This window comes from Aquarana catesbeiana, linkage group LG03 (genome assembly GCF_042186555.1).
Source record: "Aquarana catesbeiana isolate 2022-GZ linkage group LG03, ASM4218655v1, whole genome shotgun sequence".
Classification (NCBI taxonomy): Eukaryota; Metazoa; Chordata; class Amphibia; order Anura; family Ranidae; genus Aquarana; species Aquarana catesbeiana.
Genome location: NC_133326.1, coordinates 689,589,978 through 689,612,446, shown reverse-complemented (window position 1 = coordinate 689,612,446; position 22,469 = coordinate 689,589,978). Strand labels below are relative to the sequence as shown.

Here is a 22,469-nt window from a genome sequence, read left to right as displayed (position 1 = left end):
GTTCTTTTCAGCTGGTGATTCTCTTTTATGTAAAAGTGGTCCTAGTGGCTATACAGTCACTGGGTCACTTTTACAGGAGGTCAAAGGGGTTCACCCCACTCCTGGCACAGCCATTACCTGGCTCTCCCATCCCATCAGGGAGCCTGGTAAGGATGAGACCAGAAACTTTGGCTTCCCTGGACACAGGGAAAGGAATTGATGTTGTTCCTCCCACTGTGTGATGTCAGAAACTGGAAGAAATTAGGATTTAGTCATTTTTTGGTTTCAGTCAGATGTAAACAAGCCGTTACTGGCTTGTGAAAGCATCTGATCAAACTGATCTTGGTTTGATCAGATGCTTTGGAGGCCAGAGGATAGATATTGGTCTAATAGATCCCAGATATCTCCATAAAGAAGATGTGTCATGGCCCATGCTATCTTAAGCGTGTATGGTAAAATACTTTATTAATTGTGTCCATCTTTGTGTTCAGCTACTTTCAAAAATGTTTCTAATTAAAAATATTAAAATAATCCATGTATTTATTTATTTTTCATTTTTTAAACAAACCTAGCTTGCATTGCTTTGCTTTTCATAGATTGTTTTGTTTCATGATGTTCATTAGCACAATAATTTTTAATTGACAAAATAGTTGATATGTACCACAAAAACATTTTTTTCATAACGTTTATGGAAGTTTATTGCTATCCTTTGATCTTCTTCAGAGAATGTGTAAGGACAATCAAACTGAAGTCACAGAATTCCTACTTCTTGGATTCCAAGGTTTATATGAAGTGAAAATTCTGTTCTTCGTAGTGTTCTTCTTAGTCTATATTGTCATACTGAATGGAAATATCCTCATTATTATCTTGGTGGGCACTTCTGATCATCTCAAGATTCCGATGTTTGTCTTTCTTCAACATTTAGCCGCTGCAGATGTTCTATTGACCACCACTGTTATACCACTGATGTTAAATATCATCATACTGGATGAAAAGATCATGTCTGTCCGAGGCTGCATTGCGCAAATGTATTTTATTTTTATTTTTGGGTTTGTGCAATGTTTCTTCATCGCTATAATGTCATACGACCGTTGTCTAGCTATTTGTAATCCAATGCATTATACTTCGATAATGAGACCTCATATTTGCCTTCGTATGATTGAAGGATCTTGGATTTTGGTCCTTTTTATATCAACTGAGATTATTTTAGTATATCAGTTGCGTTTCTGTGGACTAAACAATATTGACCATTTCTTCTGTGATTTTGGGCCCACTGTAGAGTTAGCTACTTCAGACACCTCCCTTTTGTTGCAGATTGACTTTGGTATTACCATTTTAATGATCTTATTTCCTTTTGCTTTTACTGTCATAACTTACTTTACTATTTTGCTTACCATTCTGAAAATGTCCTCCAAAAGTGGGAGGAAGAAAGCCTTTTCCACTTGTAGCTGTCACCTGGCCACTGTATGTGCATACTATGGAACGTTGATGACAGTGTCTTTGAATTCAACCATGGAGACCTCATCAACCTTGAACAAATTTAGTTCGCTTTTGTATATTGTGGGGACCCCACTAATGAATCCCATAATTTACAGCCTGAGGAACCATGAGATCAAAAGAACCATAAGAAAAATCTTTGGACATTTTAGGGCAAATATTTAAAGGAGGAAATAAAAGTAAAACATGAGCAAAGAGAAACCTTTTGTTAAAGAGAAGCTGCCATATTACCCAATCAGTGCACAATGATTAATGCAGATACCCCCCCACACACACACACACACACCTCATCCCAAACTTTTTTACTTACTAAGTTACGATCCTTCACCGCCTCCCTGCTGCAGCAGTCCAGCCTAAGCTCTGGTGTTGGCTAAAGCCGGAGCTTAGACAAGGGAATGGTGTTTTGGTCTGGTGATTAGACACTCAGGCCTGAACACTGTGACATGGGGAAAGCCGCAAGATCTTTCATACCTAGAAGCCTTGATCCATTAGCAAGGACTGAAAAGCAGCATGGGAAGGTGGTTTATTAAGTATAAGTGGGGTGGGCTATGTTCAGACACTAGTTACAGGAAGAATATATACAAAGTGAAGGACTTTAAAGGCACATTATAAAACACATTTAATTTTTAAAAAATACATGTTTTATTAATTAGCGCAGAAAGTAGACAAGAATGAAAACATGAAAAAAACAACTTCTTTTAAAATAGTGACAGTACTAAAATATTAAAGCACATATGTAAACCCTTTAACATTATTCCACACTCACTCATGTGGGTAATTACATTCCTTGCAATACATATTGTTCACGGCTTTTACAGCTTTGGGTACAGTGAAATTTGGTATAGCTCAACACATTTCTCAAAAAGATGACTCCGCTTCATCAGGAGCATAGGGAAATGGAGGAACAGAGGGTCAATACATTCTCTTCCAATCAGGGGTCGAGAAGCCCAAACTCCCCTCCATGCTGGGGACAGCCATCCCCACAGAAAGCACCACACCCCAGGCAGCAGCAACATATACAAGTCTGTATAGCAATTAACAATTTATATGGAGTCTGAGTCTCTTAGTAGAGGGTTAATCAATCAATGTAGATAGAGGAACCTTCCATTTTGGACCTCACATATGGTCAATGATAACAATAAAAAATTATAAAAATCCGTGCTCAGTTGTGAAACAAGAATTTTGGCAGCAACTTAGTAAACTGTGATACCAGCCAAGGTTATACATTGATACTACACACACGTAACCACTATCCAGCGGTATCACACAAGCTGACAGCCTGCTGCATCATACATCGGCACCATATATGCTGTTATTCTTCCGTTTTTTTTTTCCTTTAAATATCTTTATTGAATCAAAGTACTATAATAAACATTTACAATTGTGAGAACAATGACATATATCAACGTATATTCCTTTTTTACTTGTACATCGTACACATTTTAATGTTTATAAATACCTAGTTTTTTTCTACCTATATTCATATACAATTAACACATAAAATAAATAAATACAAAAAAAAAAAATATCCACAGAAATCCCCCTAGCATTAAATCCTGCTTCTCTTCAATGAAAGAGGGTGTGAAAAGGAGAAAGACAGCAACAAAAGGAGAAAAAAAACCCTTGTGTTTTAATTTAGGGATGAACCTCTACAATTCTTCATATGTGCATAAAAAAAACAAAAAAAAGTGTTATAATTAGGGATGAACACTGTTCATCTACAATTCCTCAAATGTGCAGTGAAAATTCACCATCATCCGTTCATACCAAACAAAATCTAAACCTTCAAAAACATTTACAATATAAATTTAAAAATACACTCAAGTGATCTATATTTAGTGCATATTCCTTTAACAGCCCCTTAAAAAATAAATAAAAATGTTATTCTTTTTACCTTTCCCCTTCCCCTCTTCCCCTCCCTCTCTTATCTCCTCCCTCCCACCAACTGCCCCTTCACTCACACCCCCCCCCCCCCATATCTGTCCCATTAACTTTCCCGTGTGGAATTTCTCATACTAAAATAAATTAACCATTAACTAATAACAGGTGCATCTAAGGGGAAAATCTACTGTCATATGTACTTTAACCAATATAAGGGGATCACGAGTAACCCTAGTCAGCTGATATTTCTCTTGAGTAATACATCCAACCTGCCCATATGTCTTTAAACCTATCCTTTTGATCCTTAACTGTAAATACCCATCATTCCGCCTCCATTATTGAATTAACTTCCTTTTTCCATTCCAACAAGGTGGTGACTCTCTCCTGCTTCCAGAGCCTTGGTATTAATGCTTTTGCTGCATTCAACAGATAAAGTATAATACTTTTTTTATAGAACTTTTTAGAACACGGCATCCCATGAAACAGAAAATGTAAAGGAGTAACTTCTATGGGTCTAATTGTCAGTTGTTTAATCCATGGTGCAATTGATTCCCGAAATAGTTTAATCTTGGGGCACGTCCACCATATATGGATGTACGTGCCCCTTTGTCCACAACCTCTCCAGCATCGATCATCTCTTGTCGGGTATATCTGTGCTAGGCGTACGGGAGTCTGATACCATCTGGTTAAAAATGTATATGACATCTCCTTTGTTTGGGAACTTATGGAGGAGGAGTGGGTCCCTTTAATAAATCTCCTAACTTGTAAAGATGTCAAAATTACACCTCAGCTCTCTCCCCCATTCACTAATAAAATATGGAGTTGAAGTTTATTGCCCACTAAGGACCAATCTATACATTTGAGCTAGTAAGCGTCCAGATTCTGAGATATGAATACATAACACTTCAAATGCAGTTAGCGAGCTTAAAGATCTTACTCTAGGTTTCAATTTATCAAAGAAATCTGTCATCTGGCGATGTCTCCATGAAGCTAAAGGTATACTCCCAAGTGATGATGTCAGCTCCAAAAGGGGGGACAATTTACCCCTCGGGGCGAACTTCGCACAAGTCGTGTTCCCATCTGTACCTGTCACGTACCTGGTGGTGGAGCCCAGAATGCAAGGAGTAGCCTCTCGTGTGCCTCTGGTTCGAGAGCCCCTGATAGAGAAGACAGGGACTCAAGAGCGCAGGGGGCCACAAGTGCTTGGTAAGTGGCAGGTGTAGGGTTGATCCGGACCTCTGGTGCAGCAGCAGAAGAACTATCAGGAACACTGGATCCACCGACAGGAACTCAGGAACAACAGGCAACTGGGAGGTGTTCTGTAGTACAACTGAAGCACTGGAACAACTGGTAGATGAACCGGAATTCTTGTCAGGAACACTGGAACTGTTGACTGGATAGAGAAGCACTGAAGCTAGTAGACACCCACGAACCAGCAAACAGCAGGGAGGTGTTCTGTAGTACCACTGGAAGCACTTAACGAAGTCAGACAGGCCGGGTCAAAACACAGGTAAGCAGAGCAGGTACAAAACGGAACCAGGAGAGTAGTCAGGGCACGGACCGGGTCGGCAACAGACAGGCAGGTAATAACTGAAGGATGAGGCAGGAGAATCGTCAGACAAGCCGAGGTCAGGGACTGGCAGCAAACAGGAGAAGTCAGGAACGAGCCGGGTAACAGGAATCAGGTAAACAGGTATACTGGAAGCTTAGGGTCACAGGGAACGCTGTAGACCGGACAGCAAGGAAGCATGCTGACAGGCACCTTTAAATAGGCCTAATGGCGCCAAAGGCTGTCACACCGCACGTCTGCGCGCCGCCGCGTGCACACGTGCACGCCCGAGTACCGATCGTACGTGCCCGTTCGTCTCATCGTGTATCCGCGTACACCCGCTCGTATTAGCGCGCACCCGCATGCGTCCGTTCGTGTCAACGCGTCTCCGAACGCGTCCTCTGGTTCTACTGACAATAGTTCTGTTAACCGATCTTCCGCCGACGGCTGAACTAACAGGACGTCTTTCATGACATTGCCCCCTCCCAAGGGGCAGCCTCCGGATGCCCAACTGTGCCATCTTACTTGGATGAGATCTTTTAAAGGCAAGTATCAATCTCCTAGCATGGATGTTGGACTCCGGCTCCCAGGAGTTTTCCTCAGGCCCATACCCCTTCCACTTTACCAGGAACTGGACTTGGTTACGTCTCTTCCTACAATCCAGAATGGACTCGACCTCATATTCAGTTTCTCCGTCAATGATCACGGGTTCAGGGAATGATTCTGGTAGCTTTAGTTCGTAGGCCACATTATTAATTTTTCTTGTCACTGGAAAAGGACCCACGAACTTGGGACCCAATTTTTTGGAAGGACAGGCCAATCTTAGATTCAAAGTAGATAGCCAAACCAACTCTCCAGGTTTAAGATCAAGCTCCCCCCTTCTCTTCTTATCAAACACCTCTTTGTTGTAGTTCTGGGTCCTTGCCATAGTCTCTTGCAGAAGCTTATTATTCGATTCAAAGAAGTTTAGGTTTTCTTGAACAGCTGGTACTGGACACTCCGGAATGTTAGTGGACAAGAACAGAGGATGGAACCCATAATTTGCAAAAAATGGTGTTTGTTTTGTAGCGGAATGAACAGAGTTATTGTATGCAAATTCGGCAAGGGGAAGAAGCGGAGCCCAATCATCCTGGGAGAACGAGGAAAAGCAGCGCAGATACTGCTCCAGCGTCTGATTCGTTCTCTCCGTCTGGCCATTTGTTTGGGGGTGATAGGCAGAAGAGAAGGCAAGATCAATTTTCAGGGATTCACAGAGAGCTCTCCAAAATCTCGAGGTGAATTGTACCCCCCGATCGGAAGTAATATTGGCAGGGATGCCATGAAGCCTCACCACCTCCTTAATAAATGTCCTGGCAGTTTCAACAGCAGTAGGAGTACCTTTCATTGGTAAGAAATGTGCCATCTTGGATAATCTATCCACAATTACGAAGATCGTAGTGTAACTTTCAGAAGGTGGCAACTCGACAATAAAATCCATGGAGATCATCCTCCATGGTTTCTCCGGGACAGATAGTGGTTTTAACAGGCCCCAGGCCTTAGACTTGCTACCTTTATTTTGGATACAGGTGACACATGCTTCCACGTAGTCCTTGCAGTCCTTTCTTAATGATGGCCACCAGAACGTGCGCTGAAGAAGTTCAGATGTTTTATGTACTCCAAAGTGGCCAGCTAACATATGGTCATGGCAAGAACTAAGAGCTGCCGTTCGCACCTCCTGAGGTACGAAGATCCTATCCTTAAACCACAGAAGATCATCTCTGGCCTGTAGAGTTGTATCAGGTGGAGCGGAAACGCTCCTGGAGGCTTGCTTAATCTGTGACAGTAGATCCCCTTGAAGTAACAGAAAGTTCCCTGCGGACAAGATGGTATCTGGTGGGGAAGGTGCTTCCGAATCGCTGTACATCCGTGACAGAGCGTCAGGCTTGATATTTTTTGACCCGGGGCGGTAGGTAATATGGAAAGAAAATCTAGTAAAAAACAGTGCCCATCTGGCCTGTCGTGGTTTCAACCTCTTGGCAGTCTTTAAATATTCTAGATTCTTGTGATCTGTATAAACAAGAATCGGGTGGGCTGCTCCCTCTAACAGGTATCGCCATTCCTCCAACGCAGCTTTGATCGCTAACAATTCTCGATCACCCACGTCATAGTTCCTTTCTGCTTCTGATAATTTACGGGAAAAAAAAGCGACTGGGTGCAGAAGAGCCCTAGGCCCCTGTCTTTGGGAGAGTACTGCACCGACCGCTATCTCCGAAGCGTCCACCTCCAGGATGTAGGGTAACGTGGAATCAGGATGTTTTAAAACTGAAGCTGAGACAAACAGACCCTTCAGCGTAGTAAAGGCCATCTGAGCTTCCGTAGACCAGTGGAACTTGAGGCCCTGTTGGGTCAATCTTGTAATGGGAGCAATGATGGTGGAGAATCCCTTGATGAATTTTCTATAAAAATTCGCAAATCCCACGAAACGTTGAATCCCTTTCCTGTCAGTGGGAGCGGGCCAGTCCAGAATGGCGGAGACCTTCTGAGGGTCCATTTTGATGCCTTCCACAGAGATAATAAGACCAAGGAACTGAATACTCTCCTGCTCGAAGACACATTTCTCAGGCTTGGCGTAAAGGCCGTGCAGGCGAAGTCGGGTCAAAACGTTTCTGACATGTTCACGGTGTTCAACTAGGGAAGAAGAGAAGATTAGAATGTCATCTAGATAAATAACAACAAACAGGTCAAGGTAGTCTCTGAAAATGTCATTTACAAAATGCTGAAATGTGGCAGGAGCATTACAGAGTCCGAAAGGCATAACTAAATATTCGAAGTGCCCAAACCGGGTACGGAAAGCAGTCTTCCATTCGTCTCCCTTGCGAATGCGGACAAGGTTGTAGGCACCACGAAGATCTAATTTTGAAAACACTACTGCAGACCCCAGCCTCTGAAAAAGTTCTGGCACTAATGGTAAGGGATAGCGGTTCTTGATTGTAATTTTATTGAGTGCCCGATAATCTACACAAGGGCGCAAAGAATGGTCTTTCTTTTCCACAAAAAAGATTCCTGCTCCTGCCGGAGATGTGGAAGGTTGGATGAAGCCTTTCTTAAGATTATCGTCAATGTAAGTCTTTAATACTCCTAGTTCTAACTCTGATAAAGGAAATATTCTCCCAAAAGGAATCTCTGCCCCTGGGAGAAGCTCAATCGGACAGTCATATGGCCGGTGGGGAGGAAGGGTCTCGGCCCCTTTTTGACTGAAAACATCCAGAAAGCTATGGTAGACTTCCGGTACAACTTGACGGGTCTCGGCATCAGTTTCCATGCACAACAGGGCAGAGGGAGCTTGAGTAACTTCTGGTAGACAGTGTTGGTGGCAATAAGAGGAAGGAAATTCAATTTTCCCTGAGGCCCAATCAACTTGTGGATTATGGGCCTTGAGCCAAGGCATGCCCAATATGATGGGGAATAGAGGAGATTCAATGACGTCCAGGCAAAGTAGCTCTTGATGAGTGCCAGCAATGGTGGTGAGCATGGGTACTGTTTCCTGGGTTACTGGTCCTGATCTGAGGGTAGAACCATCGGCCAGATATACTGAAAGTCCTTTCGCCCTGGGCCGGATGGGAATATGATGTCTGGAAGCGAAGGCCCCGGAATCAATGATAGCGCTGGTTGGTATATTCCCTCCTGGGAGCTGTAAAAGAAGCGGGACAGCCAGGTGAGACATATTATTCAGTGAAGCTGGGGTAAGAGCAGGAGAAACAGAGAGGCACTTACGAAGCTTGGCCGGGCATGTCCGTACAAAGTGTCCGGGTTCCCCGCAATATAGGCACAGGTTACCAGCCCGACGGCGTTGACACTCTTCAGGAGTGAGGGATGGCCGTAAGAGTCCCAGCTGCATTGGTTCTGGTGTATCTGAAGTCATGGTAGTAGAAGCTGGAGGAGCGGAGTGGGGAGAACTAGGCACCCGGGGCAGCATCCAGACAGGACGAGCAGGGCCAGAAGATCGCTCTGTACGTCGTTCTCTTAGGCGTCTGTCTATTTGGATGGAAAGGTCTATGAGGTCCTCTAGAGTCTCAGGGAGGCCCACTCGGGCTAGTTCATCCTTCAAGGATTCTGAAAGGCCCATACGGAACTGATACCGTAGGGCGGCATTGTTCCAATTTGTATCTGAACTCCAGCGTCTGAATTCTGATGCATAGTCCTCAACAGGTCTGCGGCCTTGCTGTAGGGTGTGCAAGGCTGTCTCTGCCGTGGCAGTCAGCTGTGGGTCTTCATATAGGGATGACATAGCCCGAAAGAAGGTATCCAGAGTATCAAGTGAGGTGTCTTTCTTTTCTAACAAGCGATGGGCCCAGGACTGGGGCTCGCCGGTCAGCAGCGAGATCACGAACCCCACCTTGGTGGCTTCCAGGGAGAAAGTCCTTGGTTGAAGGGCAAAAAAGAGCTCACATGAGTTGCGGAAGGACCTGAATTTGCTCCGGTTACCCGAAAACCTTTCAGGCGTGGGGACCCTGGGTTCAGGCGGCAACATGACCACTGATGGTGAAGCAGAAGTCCCGGATACTGGAGGTGTAGAAGCTGCTAGGGCCTGGACTTGGCCTTCCAGCTGGGTGTAGCCTTCTTGTAGGCTCTTTACTGCCTGGGTAAGTCCAGCAAGATGGCGGCAGAGTTCATCCATAGGAGAGGCTCCCTGCGTGGGCTCAGACATGGCTGTCCGGTACTGTCACGTACCTGGTGGTGGAGCCCAGAATGCAAGGAGTAGCCTCTCGTGTGCCTCTGGTTCGAGAGCCCCTGATAGAGAAGACAGGGACTCAAGAGCGCAGGGGGCCACAAGTGCTTGGTAAGTGGCAGGTGTAGGGTTGATCCGGACCTCTGGTGCAGCAGCAGAAGAACTATCAGGAACACTGGATCCACCGACAGGAACTCAGGAACAACAGGCAACTGGGAGGTGTTCTGTAGTACAACTGAAGCACTGGAACAACTGGTAGATGAACCGGAATTCTTGGCAGGAACACTGGAACTGTTGACTGGATAGAGAAGCACTGAAGCTAGTAGACACCCACGAACCAGCAAACAGCAGGGAGGTGTTCTGTAGTACCACTGGAAGCACTTAACGAAGTCAGACAGGCCGGGTCAAAACACAGGTAAGCAGAGCAGGTACAAAACGGAACCAGGAGAGTAGTCAGGGCACGGACCGGGTCGGCAACAGACAGGCAGGTAATAACTGAAGGATGAGGCAGGAGAATCGTCAGACAAGCCGAGGTCAGGGACTGGCAGCAAACAGGAGAAGTCAGGAACGAGCCGGGTAACAGGAATCAGGTAAACAGGTATACTGGAAGCTTAGGGTCACAGGGAACGCTGTAGACCGGACAGCAAGGAAGCATGCTGACAGGCACCTTTAAATAGGCCTAATGGCGCCAAAGGCTGTCACACCGCACATCTGCGCGCCGCCGCGTGCACACGTGCACGCCCGAGTACCGATCGTACGTGCCCGTTCGTCTCATCGTGTACCCGCGTACACCCGCTCGTATTAGCGCGCACCCGCATGCGTCCGTTCGTGTCAACGCGTCTCCGAACGCGTCCTCTGGTTCTACTGACAATAGTTCTGTTAACCGATCTTCCGCCGACGGCTGAACTAACAGGACGTCTTTCATGACAGTACCCCATACTCCCAGTGTTCTAAGTTCTTCCCCTGGGGAGAACCAAGGATATCCTCCCATTGGGGCCAAAGGAGATGTCTGCAGGGCCGGTTTGCCCGTTATATTCATTCTATCCCATATCGAAAAGGATGTCAACGTTAAGGGAGATGTCCATTCTGAAAGACCCCTTGACACTCTGGGAATCCAAGGTGCCCTAGCCAAGTTCCTACCTGCCATTGTTTTCTCCAAAGAGACCCATATTTTATTTGTTGTGTCATGACATCAATTTAGGATATGTACTAGGGACATGGCCTTATGGTATAGAGCGATATCAGGAAGCCCGACCCCCCTCCCACTTAGGTCTGCGCAGTATATCAAAAGCCAGTCTGGGATGTTTGTCATTCCATACAAAAGTCTGAAAGGCTCTGCGCATACTTTTAAAAAAGCTTTGTGGGATTGCAATCGGTATTGTATATAGGGTATATATTAACCTAGGTAATATCATTTTAAGAGCATTCACCCTCCCAAGCCATGTCATTTTATATCCCTTCCATCCCTGCAATTCCTTCATTATTCATGTTAGCAAAGTACTATAGTTAAGGTTGTATAAAAGCTTTGGATCCGGGGTAATATAGACTCCCAGATACAATAAATAGTCTAGACGCCAAATAAAGGGAAAGGAACATTGCAAGGCTGCAGACGGCAATGCAGCTATTGCAGCCTCCTTAAGATAGGCCCGTATTGCCTCTACCTGTTCTCCGCCCGCAGCATTCAAAGAAGGAAACATTATGTAAAGATGTATAAAACCGGTGGAATTCAGCCGCTATTAATTGAGTATCTACTACTTGTTTTTATTTACCAACAGAGAATGAATGTGGCGAGATTCTTGTTGTTTTTTTAGTTGCCTTGCCAACAACCGACCACATTTATTCCCCTGCTCATAAAAACGATGGGCAAAATGTCTATACCTATCTTTGGTCTTTTGATCCAGACACAGCGACAGCTTCATTTGCAGGGTCTCCAATTCTTGGGCATCTACAAGAGCGAAGTGTATCTTATGTCTGACTTCAAGTTTATGAATTCTATCTAATAGATCTTCAATCTCTTTCTGTTTCTCTTTTTTAATAAGGGAGCCATGTGCAATTAATTTGCCTCTAATCACCGCCTTGTGGGCTTCCCATACTACTTGGTTAGACACATCTCCAGTATCATTTTCCTCAAAATATGTTGTCAATGACTGGGGTAAGACCTTTAAAATCTCCTTATTATTTAACAGGTCTTCATTCATTCACCATATCCGCTCTCTAAGTCCCGCTGTAATTGGGCAAATCATCATTGTTATAGGGGAGTGATCTGAAATAGTAATAGACTCAGTAGTAGCCGAGCAAACATTACTCAAATAAAATTGATCAATCCACAGAAAGTCAAGACGAGAGTATGAGTTACGTACTTTTGAAAAGTAACTGTAATCTTTCTTCCTAGTATGTAATACCCTCCAACTACCTACTAGATGCAGTGCAGTAAGCATTTTTTGATGTGTTTTAAAGCCCTAAAGGAGATTGAAGTTTTACCTGAAGATGTGTCCAACCTAGAATCTAAGACTAAATCAACCCCCCCCCAATACCAGAAAGCCCTCTCTAAACTTTTCCAACATCCCCAGTGTCTTGGAGAGGAATTTCACCGTATTTGCATTAGGAGCATAGATAGAAGCAAAAGTGTAACAATGGCCCTGCAATCTTCCCTTCATAAACAAGTAGCGACCTTCTGGATCAACTTGTACAGACATGAGAGACAGGGGGCACAATCTTCGAAAGGCGATTGTTACTCCCCTAGCCCTTGAAATAGGGGATAGTGCATGAAACCATTGATCATAAAGCTCCAAAGGCAAATGGGGGGTCAAACCTGCCACAAAGTGTGTCTCCTGCAGAAAGATAACGCCGCCTCTCACGTTATATGACACAATTTTTAGTGTATCACTCATATTTAAGTATATGTTCTATATATGCTCTCCTATACTTAATACCCCTCCCTTCCATCGGCCCAGGAGAAAAATTATCCCCATACCATGCTCTGGCCCGCTTTGAACTACCGTCTCCCCCCCCAATACACCTGTAAAAAAAAACAAAAACAAAAACACACAACAATACCAAAATCTCCTACCATGTAGGATATACCAACTAAAGCCGCGTACACACAATCGGATTTTCCAACAGGAATTGTGTGATGACGCGCTGTTGTCGGAAATCCGACCATTTGTACGCTCCATCGGACAATTGTTGTTGGATTTTCCGCGGACAAATGTTGGATGGCAGGCTTTAAAAATTTTCCGCAGACAAACGTCTGTTGCCGGATTTTCCAAGTCCATCAGACAAAAGTCCAAAGTACAAACACGCATGCTCCAGCAAGAGCGAGCCAGAAGAAGTCGGTCTTGTAAACTAGCGTTCGCAATGGAGAATTAACATTCATGACATGGCAAATTATGAAATCTCGAAATGCAACGCACATTCTCATCTTTTTTAATGGGATAATAATGAAGCTGCTTTGCTGGTGATACTGATGGAGTTATTGCAAACAAATTTTCAAAGGCTTTTTTTTTCTAGTGATATTAAGAATAATATTATTATGCTTGTTATTTTTTTTTTTTTGGTGCAAGTTACCACAACACTATTATCCCGTAGTTTTTAAGATCAAAGATACAACTATGTTGGTGTCCCTTGTTAATTTTACATTGTATTTTTTAAAATGTAACTGCCTACTCCCAAACTGTCATTTGAAGTAAAACACATAGCCAAGTATTATTCTCCACCATTTTTTTATTGTGCATTAAAAAAAGAAAACAAATAAAATTAGACATGCTATTTGCCAATAGAACTTAAACAAAAACTGCATTATATGCATCCAAAAATATAGAAAATATAACAAATCAAATCATTATTATTCAACCAAAAAATAACCTAAAAGCCTCATACATGTGTCCTGCTTCTTAATATAGGGGGTAAACAATGCCAAGAGTTGGTGAAAGCAGGGATCCGTCATCCTGAGATAATTCCGAAAATCATCTGGATCATTCTCCTGGAGCTCCCACAGCAATGGCATACGACATAATTGGTCACAATTAACTGCTTGCCGACCAGCCGCCGCAGTTGTACTGCGGCAACATGGCTCGGCTGTGCGAATCGCCGTCATGTAACGTCGGTTCCCTTTTTGTCCACTAGAGGCGCGTGCGCCGCCTGCTCACCCACGGAGCCCATGCGAGTGCCCAGTGGTTGCGATCACCGCTGGGCTCCCACGATCGCTCAGGGCACACAGAGAACTGGGATATGTGTGTGTAAACTGAGGGGAGAAGTGACAGATCGTCTGTTAATACAGAGTATGAACCGTGATCTATCTCTTCCCCTACACAGTCCACTCCCCCCTTCAGTTAGAACACACACTAGGGAACACAATTAACCCCTTACTCGCCCCCTAGTGTTAACCCCTTCCCTGCCAGTGACATTTTTACAGTAATCAATGCATTTTTATAGCACTGATCGCTGTATAAATGCCAATGGTCCCAAAAATGTGTCAAAATTGTCCGACATGTCCACCATAATAGAAAAAATGTGTCTGCGCTAGATAAAAATTATCGTTTCAATAATAAATACAAAAATAAATACGTAAAAAAAGTGTTATAGCTAACCAATAAATCAAAAAATAACCATAAGTACATAAATTTGTAAAGTGCTCAGTGCTATATCAAACATGCAATAAAAGTGCTCAATCAGAAAATAGAATATCAAAAAATTCGATATAAGTGCTCAATCAAGAAATTGAATACAATATAAAAGGGAATATCTTCTTGTGAATCTAATAAAGTCCAAGACAATGTGCATCCAAAAATGTAAAAATGCCCAAAAACATTGTCCATATTCAGTGAAATCCACACATCTTTCCTTCTGAAGGTGTATCACCATAAAACGTGCTAAAGTGTCTTCCAGTGTTCCCCACAAGCATATATGCTCACCTTCTTGCGTGTGACACAGTGGTTACACTCTGTCAAACCAAGCTTTGGAGACACTCCTGTGCTCTAATGGAAACCGCTGTGTAGATCTCCAATGCTCTCAATCAAGGTTATATATGCAAAAAGAAAAGAGACTCCATAGTGCAACATTGCATGATGTAATAAAACGTTTTATTGAGAAAAGACTAACTCCCCTTGTGGGAGAGAGGGAGAGTTCGTATGACACACCGCACCGCACGCCATACCACGAGATCGGCCGTTTTTAATCTGTTTAGGATGGTGCACTAACGCACCCACAGTATGTGAGTACCCCCACAAGGGGAGTTAGTCTTTTCTCAATAAAACGTTTTATTACATCATGCAATGTTGCACTATGGAGTCTCTTTTCTTTTTGCATATATAACCTTGATTGAGAGCATTGGAGATCTACACAGCGGTTTCCATTAGAGTACAGGAGTGCTTGGTTTGACAGAGTGTAACCACTGTGTCACACGCAAGAAGGTGAGCATATATGCTTGTGGGGAACACTGGAAGACACTTTAGCACGTTTTATGGTGATACACCTTCAGAAGGAAAGATGTGTGGATTTCACTGAATATGGACAATGTTTTTGGGCACTTTTACATTTTTGGATGCACATTGTCTTGGACTTTATTAGATTCACAAGAAGATATTCCCTTTTATATTGTATTCAATTTCTTGATTGAGCACTTATATCGAATTTTTTGATATTCTATTTTCTGATTGAGCACTTTTATTGCATGTTTGATATAGCACTGAGCACTTTACAAATTTATGTACTTATGGTTATTTTTTGATTTATTGGTTAGCTATAACACTTTTTTTACGTATTTATTTTTGTATTTATTATTGAAACGATAATTTTTATCTAGCGCAGACACATTTTTTCTATTTGTCACTTACACGATTATGAAACGTGATTGAGTGTTTGCAGCTGATTGGTTACACAGGATTGGTTATACACTATTTTGATATTTTTTTGGGCATTTATCCGTAAGTGGCTCGCAAGGTTCATCTATTATTACTTTGATGTCCACCATAATGTCACAGTCCCAAAAAAAATCACAGATCACCACCATTACTAGTAAAAAAAAATAAAATAATAAAAATGCCATAAATCTATCCCCTATTTTGTAGACGCTATAACTTTTGCACAAACCAATCAATATACGCTTATTGTGATTTTTTTTTACCAAAAATATGTAGAAAAATACATATCAGCCTAAACTGAGGAAAAAAATTGTTTTTTTATATATTTTTGGGGGATATTTATTATAGCAAAAAGTAAAAAGTAATGCGTTTTTTTCAAAATTGTCGCTTTTTTTTGTTTATAGCGCAAAAAATAAAAACCCCAGAGGTTATCAAATACCACCAAAAGAAAGCTCTATTTGTGGGAAAAAAAGGACGTAAATTTTGTTTGTGTGCAACGTTGCACAACTGCGCTAATGTCAGTTAAAGCGATGCAGTGCCGAATCGCAAAAAGTGCTCTGGTCAGGAAGGGGGTAAAATCTTCTGGGGCTGAAGCAGTTAATAAAGCAACCAATTTTTGGTCCAAGAAATCCTCCTCCTCCTGTTCCTGGACTGGACTTGGGTCAAAGCAATAACTCCAAGGCAAATAATAAATAACATGTTATCTCCTCCGATTCCGCAACATGGCTGGTTGACGAACGGCCGTTCATAAACAAAATGAAAAGTGCAAAATCAAAAGCGCAAAATCAAAAGCACGAATCAACACTCACCAAACTTCTACTAACATGAAATTAGCAGAAGGAGCCCAAAGGGTGGCGCTAAAGAGCTGAAAAACCACGTAGTACGTCACTACGTTTGTGTTTGTTGGCCGACAATTGTGTGCCGTTTGTATGCAAAACAAGTTTGGGGCCAACGCCCTTTGGACAAAAGTCTGCGGTTTTGTCTGCGGAAAATAAGATCGTGTGTATGAGGCTTAAGGGTTGGAAGAGTCTGCAAAATGGCATATTGCCCATAGCCAGAGCCTTCCACCCTTCTGCAATCTTGCAGAATATAAAGCCCCTTATTCCGGGACCGACCTATTTGAAAAGAGAAAAAAATCAACTAAATTCTAACTTCTTGCTCCCCCGGGAGATGATAAATAAAAAGTCAAATAATATTTTGTTTCTTGCGGCTGGGTATGTGTCGCTGCTTAGTTCCGCCACTCTCTTTTACCTAAACTCTAAAGAGTCGGGCTCTACCCTTTTTTTTGATTCCTGCGTCTATCTCTTCTTGGAACCTGCTGCCAGCGTTCTGGGGGCTGTATATATGGCAGTGAACTATTCAGTCTCCAATCTGGAAAATCAATCGTTGGTAAGTCCAGTGTTTCCACAAAATGGTGTAAATCATCTTTAGTCCGTAACACCACCTTCTTACCATTCCGAGAGGCCGTTAAACAAAGTGGAAATCCCCGATAGTTAACATTTACTACACGTAGTGCCTCTAGTAGAGGTCAGACTGCTCTCCGTTGCATGAGAGTGCGCCTTGATAAATCCATAAACAGGGAAATCCGACCCCCCTCAAAATCAATAGTAGATTTACTACATGCCGCCTTCATAATGACCTCTTTCGTAGAGTATTTATGTAACTTGCAAATAATATCTCTTGGCTTTCTGTGTTAGGGGTGCTGACATTAGGGTGCGATGTACCCTATCTATTTAGATTTTTTCCGGTACTGAATCTCCCAGATCTGTCGAAATAGACCTTGTATACTTTGAAGTAGTTTAGGAGTCTCAATTGTTTCAGGTAGCCCCCAAATACGAAAATTTTGTCTACGGTTTCTGTTTTCATAGTCATCCTAATCGGTCCAAAAGAGAGTTCATAACCACCTCATGATTTTTAATTGTATCTTGAACTTCTGCCATCTCTTGTCTAATATCATCCTGACTATTTTCTACTATCTTCACTCTCTGCCCCAATGCCACTGTATCTTCTTTGAGTCCCTCTACTGCTTGCTTGCAAGAAAGTTCCACTGCAGCTATCAATTGTTGAATATCACTTTTTGTAGAGAGGACATTTATATGTTTTCTTATGTCTCAATCCAATTCTCCATTATTTAATTCTGTTTGAGCCACAGGTCTATCCTTATCCATATCAAACACATCTGAACTTGGATACTGCACCTTTAGTGTTGACAGGCTCTCTTGATCGGAGGCCTTGGATCCCTCTTTAAGTGGGGGGCTGCCATAGGTTTCTACTAGGGCACCGTTGTTCTGTGCTGGAGATCTCTCTCCTGCTCATCCAGGCATCTGGGTACCTCCACTAACTGCCATTGGATCCTGCTCTGTCACCGCGTTCCCCCAGTCGGCTATAGAGGATCCCCTCCCCATTACTGGAGAGCCGCAGCCGGACCCCTGTGGTTCCCGGTCAACAGCCGACAAACCACGTCCTACCGCCGGTGATCCACGATCATGAGCTCCACCGCTTCTTGCAGCACCATGGCAGACTTCCAGTGGGTGTCCGCCGGATTTTGCTGCACTCTCCTTCACCTTTCCTTCCTCGCGGTCTGATGCCATTTTGTTCGTTCAGCATGTGTATGGAGAGGTAAGCTCATATTCCTCCCCTATGCTCTTCTTGTCACTGGCTGGCTGCGATGCTGCTCGGTGGCATGTAGTCATGCTTTCGCCAGCAGGGGCTGCTAATTGCCTCTACACTCTGCTTAGCGTCCCGGGGATCAGATAGCTCTCAGACAGCACGTCTGCTCTCCATGGGCGTTAGCTGTTATTCTTCCGTTTTAAAGTATTTGTTGCTACAGCTTTTGAATAAACACCTTGAATTTTTTGATGGGCTTCACTATGGCAGTTTTTAATTCTAATATTTTGAGTCACCTTATTGGATCCTTAATTCATTGAAGGCTGCTCTTCTCCTTGGGTGTATAGCTGTTTTTGCTTGTTTGACCATTATAATCTATGGTCCTGCATATCTGGTAAGGATCTGTGAGGGTGCTGCTAGTGATGGATCCCTTTATCCATTTTCTTATGCACGGTGCACTTTTTGGATCAATTGATTTACTTCACCATGGACTTTTTCACCCAATATGAACTGACTTTTGCTGTTTTTTATTGATTGTCGCTATTAGCATTATGTTGCATATTTTTTATTTTCACAAGGTCACGTTTGCACTCAGGGGCATAACTAGAAATAGCAGGGCCCCATAGCAAAATGTTGTATGGGCCCCCCCTGCAAACAGCCCCTCCCCACAGCTGCCCTATTGTCAATGCAGTGTGACCTGTGCCCCATACAGCATGACCTGTGCCCAATGCAGTGTGACCTGTGCCCCATACAGCATGACCTACTGATAAACATATATGTATTATATTATATTTTAATTTTTATGGTCATATCCATGAATTTCAATATGTAAATTTTGTTACAGTGCCTGAATCCTCTGAAGATGACCCAACAGGGTCGAAACGCGTCAGATTTACCATCCTATCATAGCGCTTGAACATTGTATAATTTTGTGCCAGTTTTATTTGTGTTATCTCCTGTAGCACACCCCTAATTTTAACCATCATGGTCATTTCCTGTGATCATGTTGCCATTGAAGTCCAACAAAATAAAAATCTTTTCAAGTTACAGCTTACGATTTTCATAATTTCTTGCTGCCTAGAAAACCCCACGGGGGATATTTCCTTTTTCTTCTTTAAGCAGAACTCTTTAGACAGAAAGCAGAAAAATCTACCACAACTGGCTAAGCACATCAATGTGGCCAATTGGCCTCTGACAACTGTAGTGCGTAGATACAGTACATCTATTAGAAAACACACATGTTATGAGAACTAGGCATTGTTGGGTTAACATGTTGAGGACTGGACAGTAATGCACACATGCAAGGGACTAGGTATTAAGATGTTAATGCACCTACAGTATGCTGGTAGCTGAGAGGTCAATGCACATATGCTTAGGACCAGGGCTAAATGAAGTCACATGTAAAGCAAAATTGCATGCCATTATCTGCTTTTCAAGTTTTTGTTGCTGTCTGTACCCTTAATAGGGAGATTTACCCTCTCTATTTGTCCTAGTGATCACTGTCCAAAGGGATGGGAAATCCAAAAATTTAAGTTGTCACCAAAGAAAGAATAGAAAGGAAACCGTCCATTGGCCACACATGTTCTTGTGACAAATGCAGCAGTTTTCGAGTAATAGTTTTTTTTATCATCTGTTTTTTTTCCAAAGCAACTATATTCACTTAATTATTAGGAAACTGTGTGGCTAATTAATAATTGATTAAATGAGTAAAAGACTATCTCCTATTAGAACTAAGGCTGGGTTCACACTTATACAACAAACACTCCGACATTGGAAGCTCATGTCGCATGATGTGTGAAAATCAATGTTTCTTTATGAGAGCCGTCTTAACTGGTCCAACACAAGTCGGTCCGACTTTGAAAATGCTCCCTGCACTACTTTGGTCTGACTTTGATCCTACTTCAGCCCACTGAATATCACTGAAGTCGGATCAAAGTCGGATCGCCGTCTTACCTGATCCAACTTTGGCATGTGACTTGTGCTCTTAAGATCTTGAAGGGGAACCCCACCCCAAAATAAAAAATGGCATGGGTTCCCCCTCCAAGACCATACCAAACCCTGCCCCCTTATGATGTCACCGCCCCATCATGCCCTGGGCAGTGATGTCATAAGGGCGTGGGGCCTTCGGATGACATCCCCGGTGACCCCGCCCCATGGCAATATAAGTAGTGGCACACCGTGCACCTAACATTAGAGCGGAAGAGAGCGTTGAGTCAACATCAGAAGAAGAACAGACGGAGAAGACAGCGGAGAAGACCCGACAAAAGAGCGAGAAGACAGTGGAGAAGACCCGGTAGAGGCGGAAGACAGCGGACAGAGGCAGAAGACAGCGGACAGAGGCAGAAGAAAGCGGACCGGAGAGGGCTAGAAGACATCAGTGGAGAGCGGAGAAGACACAGAGAGGGGAGAAGAGCCAGCAGAGGCAGAAGACATCAGCCAAGGAGGCATAAGAGCCGGAGAGGGGAGAAGAAATCGGAAGAGACTCCGGAGCTGCTTTAATAAAATACTTTAAAAAACCTGTGTACTGTGTTTATATTTGACACTTTTTTAAGGTGAATGGGTAGGGGTACTCATTCACATAGGGTGGAGAGCCGGGATCTGGGGTCCTCTTGTTAAAGGGGGCTTCCAGATTCCGATAAGCCAAGGCGCAGGTCCTCCCTGCCCCAAAGCACCAACCCCCCATGTTGAGGGCATACAGCCTGGTACGATCCAGGAGGGTGGTCACTCACTCGTCCCCACCCCCTTTCCTGACCTTCCTGACCTGCTAGGCTGTGTGCTCAGATAAGGGTCTGGTATGGATTTTGGGGGGGACCCCACACTGTTTTTTCAGCGTGGGGGTTCCCCTTAAAAGCCATGCCAGACCGAAGGGTCTGGTATGGACTTGGAGGGGGAACCCATGCTGTTTTTTTATTTTATTTGGCGTAGAGTTTGCCCTAAAGATTCATACCAGACACAAAGTGCCTGGCATTGTCGGGATCAAAGTTGGATCTCCGTTCATTGAAGTCAGACGGATGTCGGACTTCAAGTTGCAGGGCAAAGTCGGATCCACAGTTGTACGACTGTCTTGCCATACCATTGTGAACCCGGCCTGATTGTCAAATCTTTGAAAGCCTCCTAAAATGTATTGTTGCCAGGTTGAAGAAGGGTAGGCCTCCCCAAAACATTTCTTGATCTGCACACTGGTACCGATACTTACCACTATAACATCTGTGAAGCCATAGCTCTGGTCAGGTATGTCCCAGGGCTATTTCTGGGTAGTTTTTGTTTCATCCTGAGTTGCCCTTTGCAGACTCATTACCAAGCAATTTAATTATTAGGTCTATCTCTTCATTTCATGACAGCTCTAAGTGTCTAGTATTATTTTAGTATTAATTTAAAAATAAGATCACAGGGCCTTGCGAATGTATTTTAATAGTTTAAGTCCCTTAGTGACTAGCTAGTGTCATGCACAGAATTTGACAAAGTCCACTGTGGCTTGGTTAGTGATTCGAAAAGATGGTTAGGTATTGCTATGGTGTGCAATCATACTTAAAGGAAAAGTTCATTTTTTGTCTAAATTCCATCTCCTTTATGTACCAATATACCACAATAGGACTCTGTGCAGGCCAGTAAAGTTCCTCCACCCCAAACTCGCATATCCATGTCTTTATGGACCTGCATTGTGCACTCGTGTGCAGTCATGTTGGAACAGGAAAGGGCCATCCCCAAACTGTTCCCACAAAGTTGGGAACATGAAATTGTCCAAAATATCTTGGTATGCAGACAGTTCCCTTCACTGAAACAAAGGGGCCAAGCCCAACCCCTGAAAAACGTCCCCACAACATAATCCCCCCTCCCATAAAGACATGAATGAGCAAGTTTGGGGTGGAGGTACTTGACTGGCCTGCACAGAATTCTGACCTTAACCCAACAGAACACCTTTGGGATGAATTAGAGTGGAGACTGCGAGCTAGGCCTTCTCGTCCATCATCAGTGTCTGACCTCACAACTGCACTTCTGGAAGAATGGTCAAACATTCCTTTAGACACACTCCTAAACCTTGTAGACAGCCTTTCCAGAAGAGTTGAAGCTGTTATATCTGCAAAGGGTGGGCCAACTCAATACTGAACCCTACGGATTAAGATTGGGACTCCATTAAAGTGCATGTGCATGTAAAGGCAAGTGTCCCAATACTTTTATAAATATAGTGTACATATTAATGTATTTCCTTTGCAGAAATAAAAAAAACTTTCTAATTATATTACACACCCCTTACCTCAATGTCCAGCTGGCTGTAAAAAAAAACTTCTCCATTGCTTCCTGGACAGACCTTGTGAAGTGACACAGGAAGGAGTTTACCAGCTGACCTCAGCACATACCCTGCATTTGCCCTCCCTTCTTCCAGCAG

The 22,469-nt window shown here is 43.3% G+C and overlaps 1 protein-coding gene across 1 annotated transcript; it reads left to right on the top strand.

The window, feature by feature from the left end:
* Positions 1-705: 705 nt before the first annotated feature.
* LOC141134758 (olfactory receptor 10A7-like) lies at positions 706-1,641 on the top strand. The gene has a single exon (XM_073624197.1). It carries the CDS (start codon positions 706-708, stop codon positions 1,639-1,641), a length of 936 nt encoding a protein of 311 aa, XP_073480298.1.
* The last annotated feature ends 20,828 nt before the right edge of the window (positions 1,642-22,469 follow it).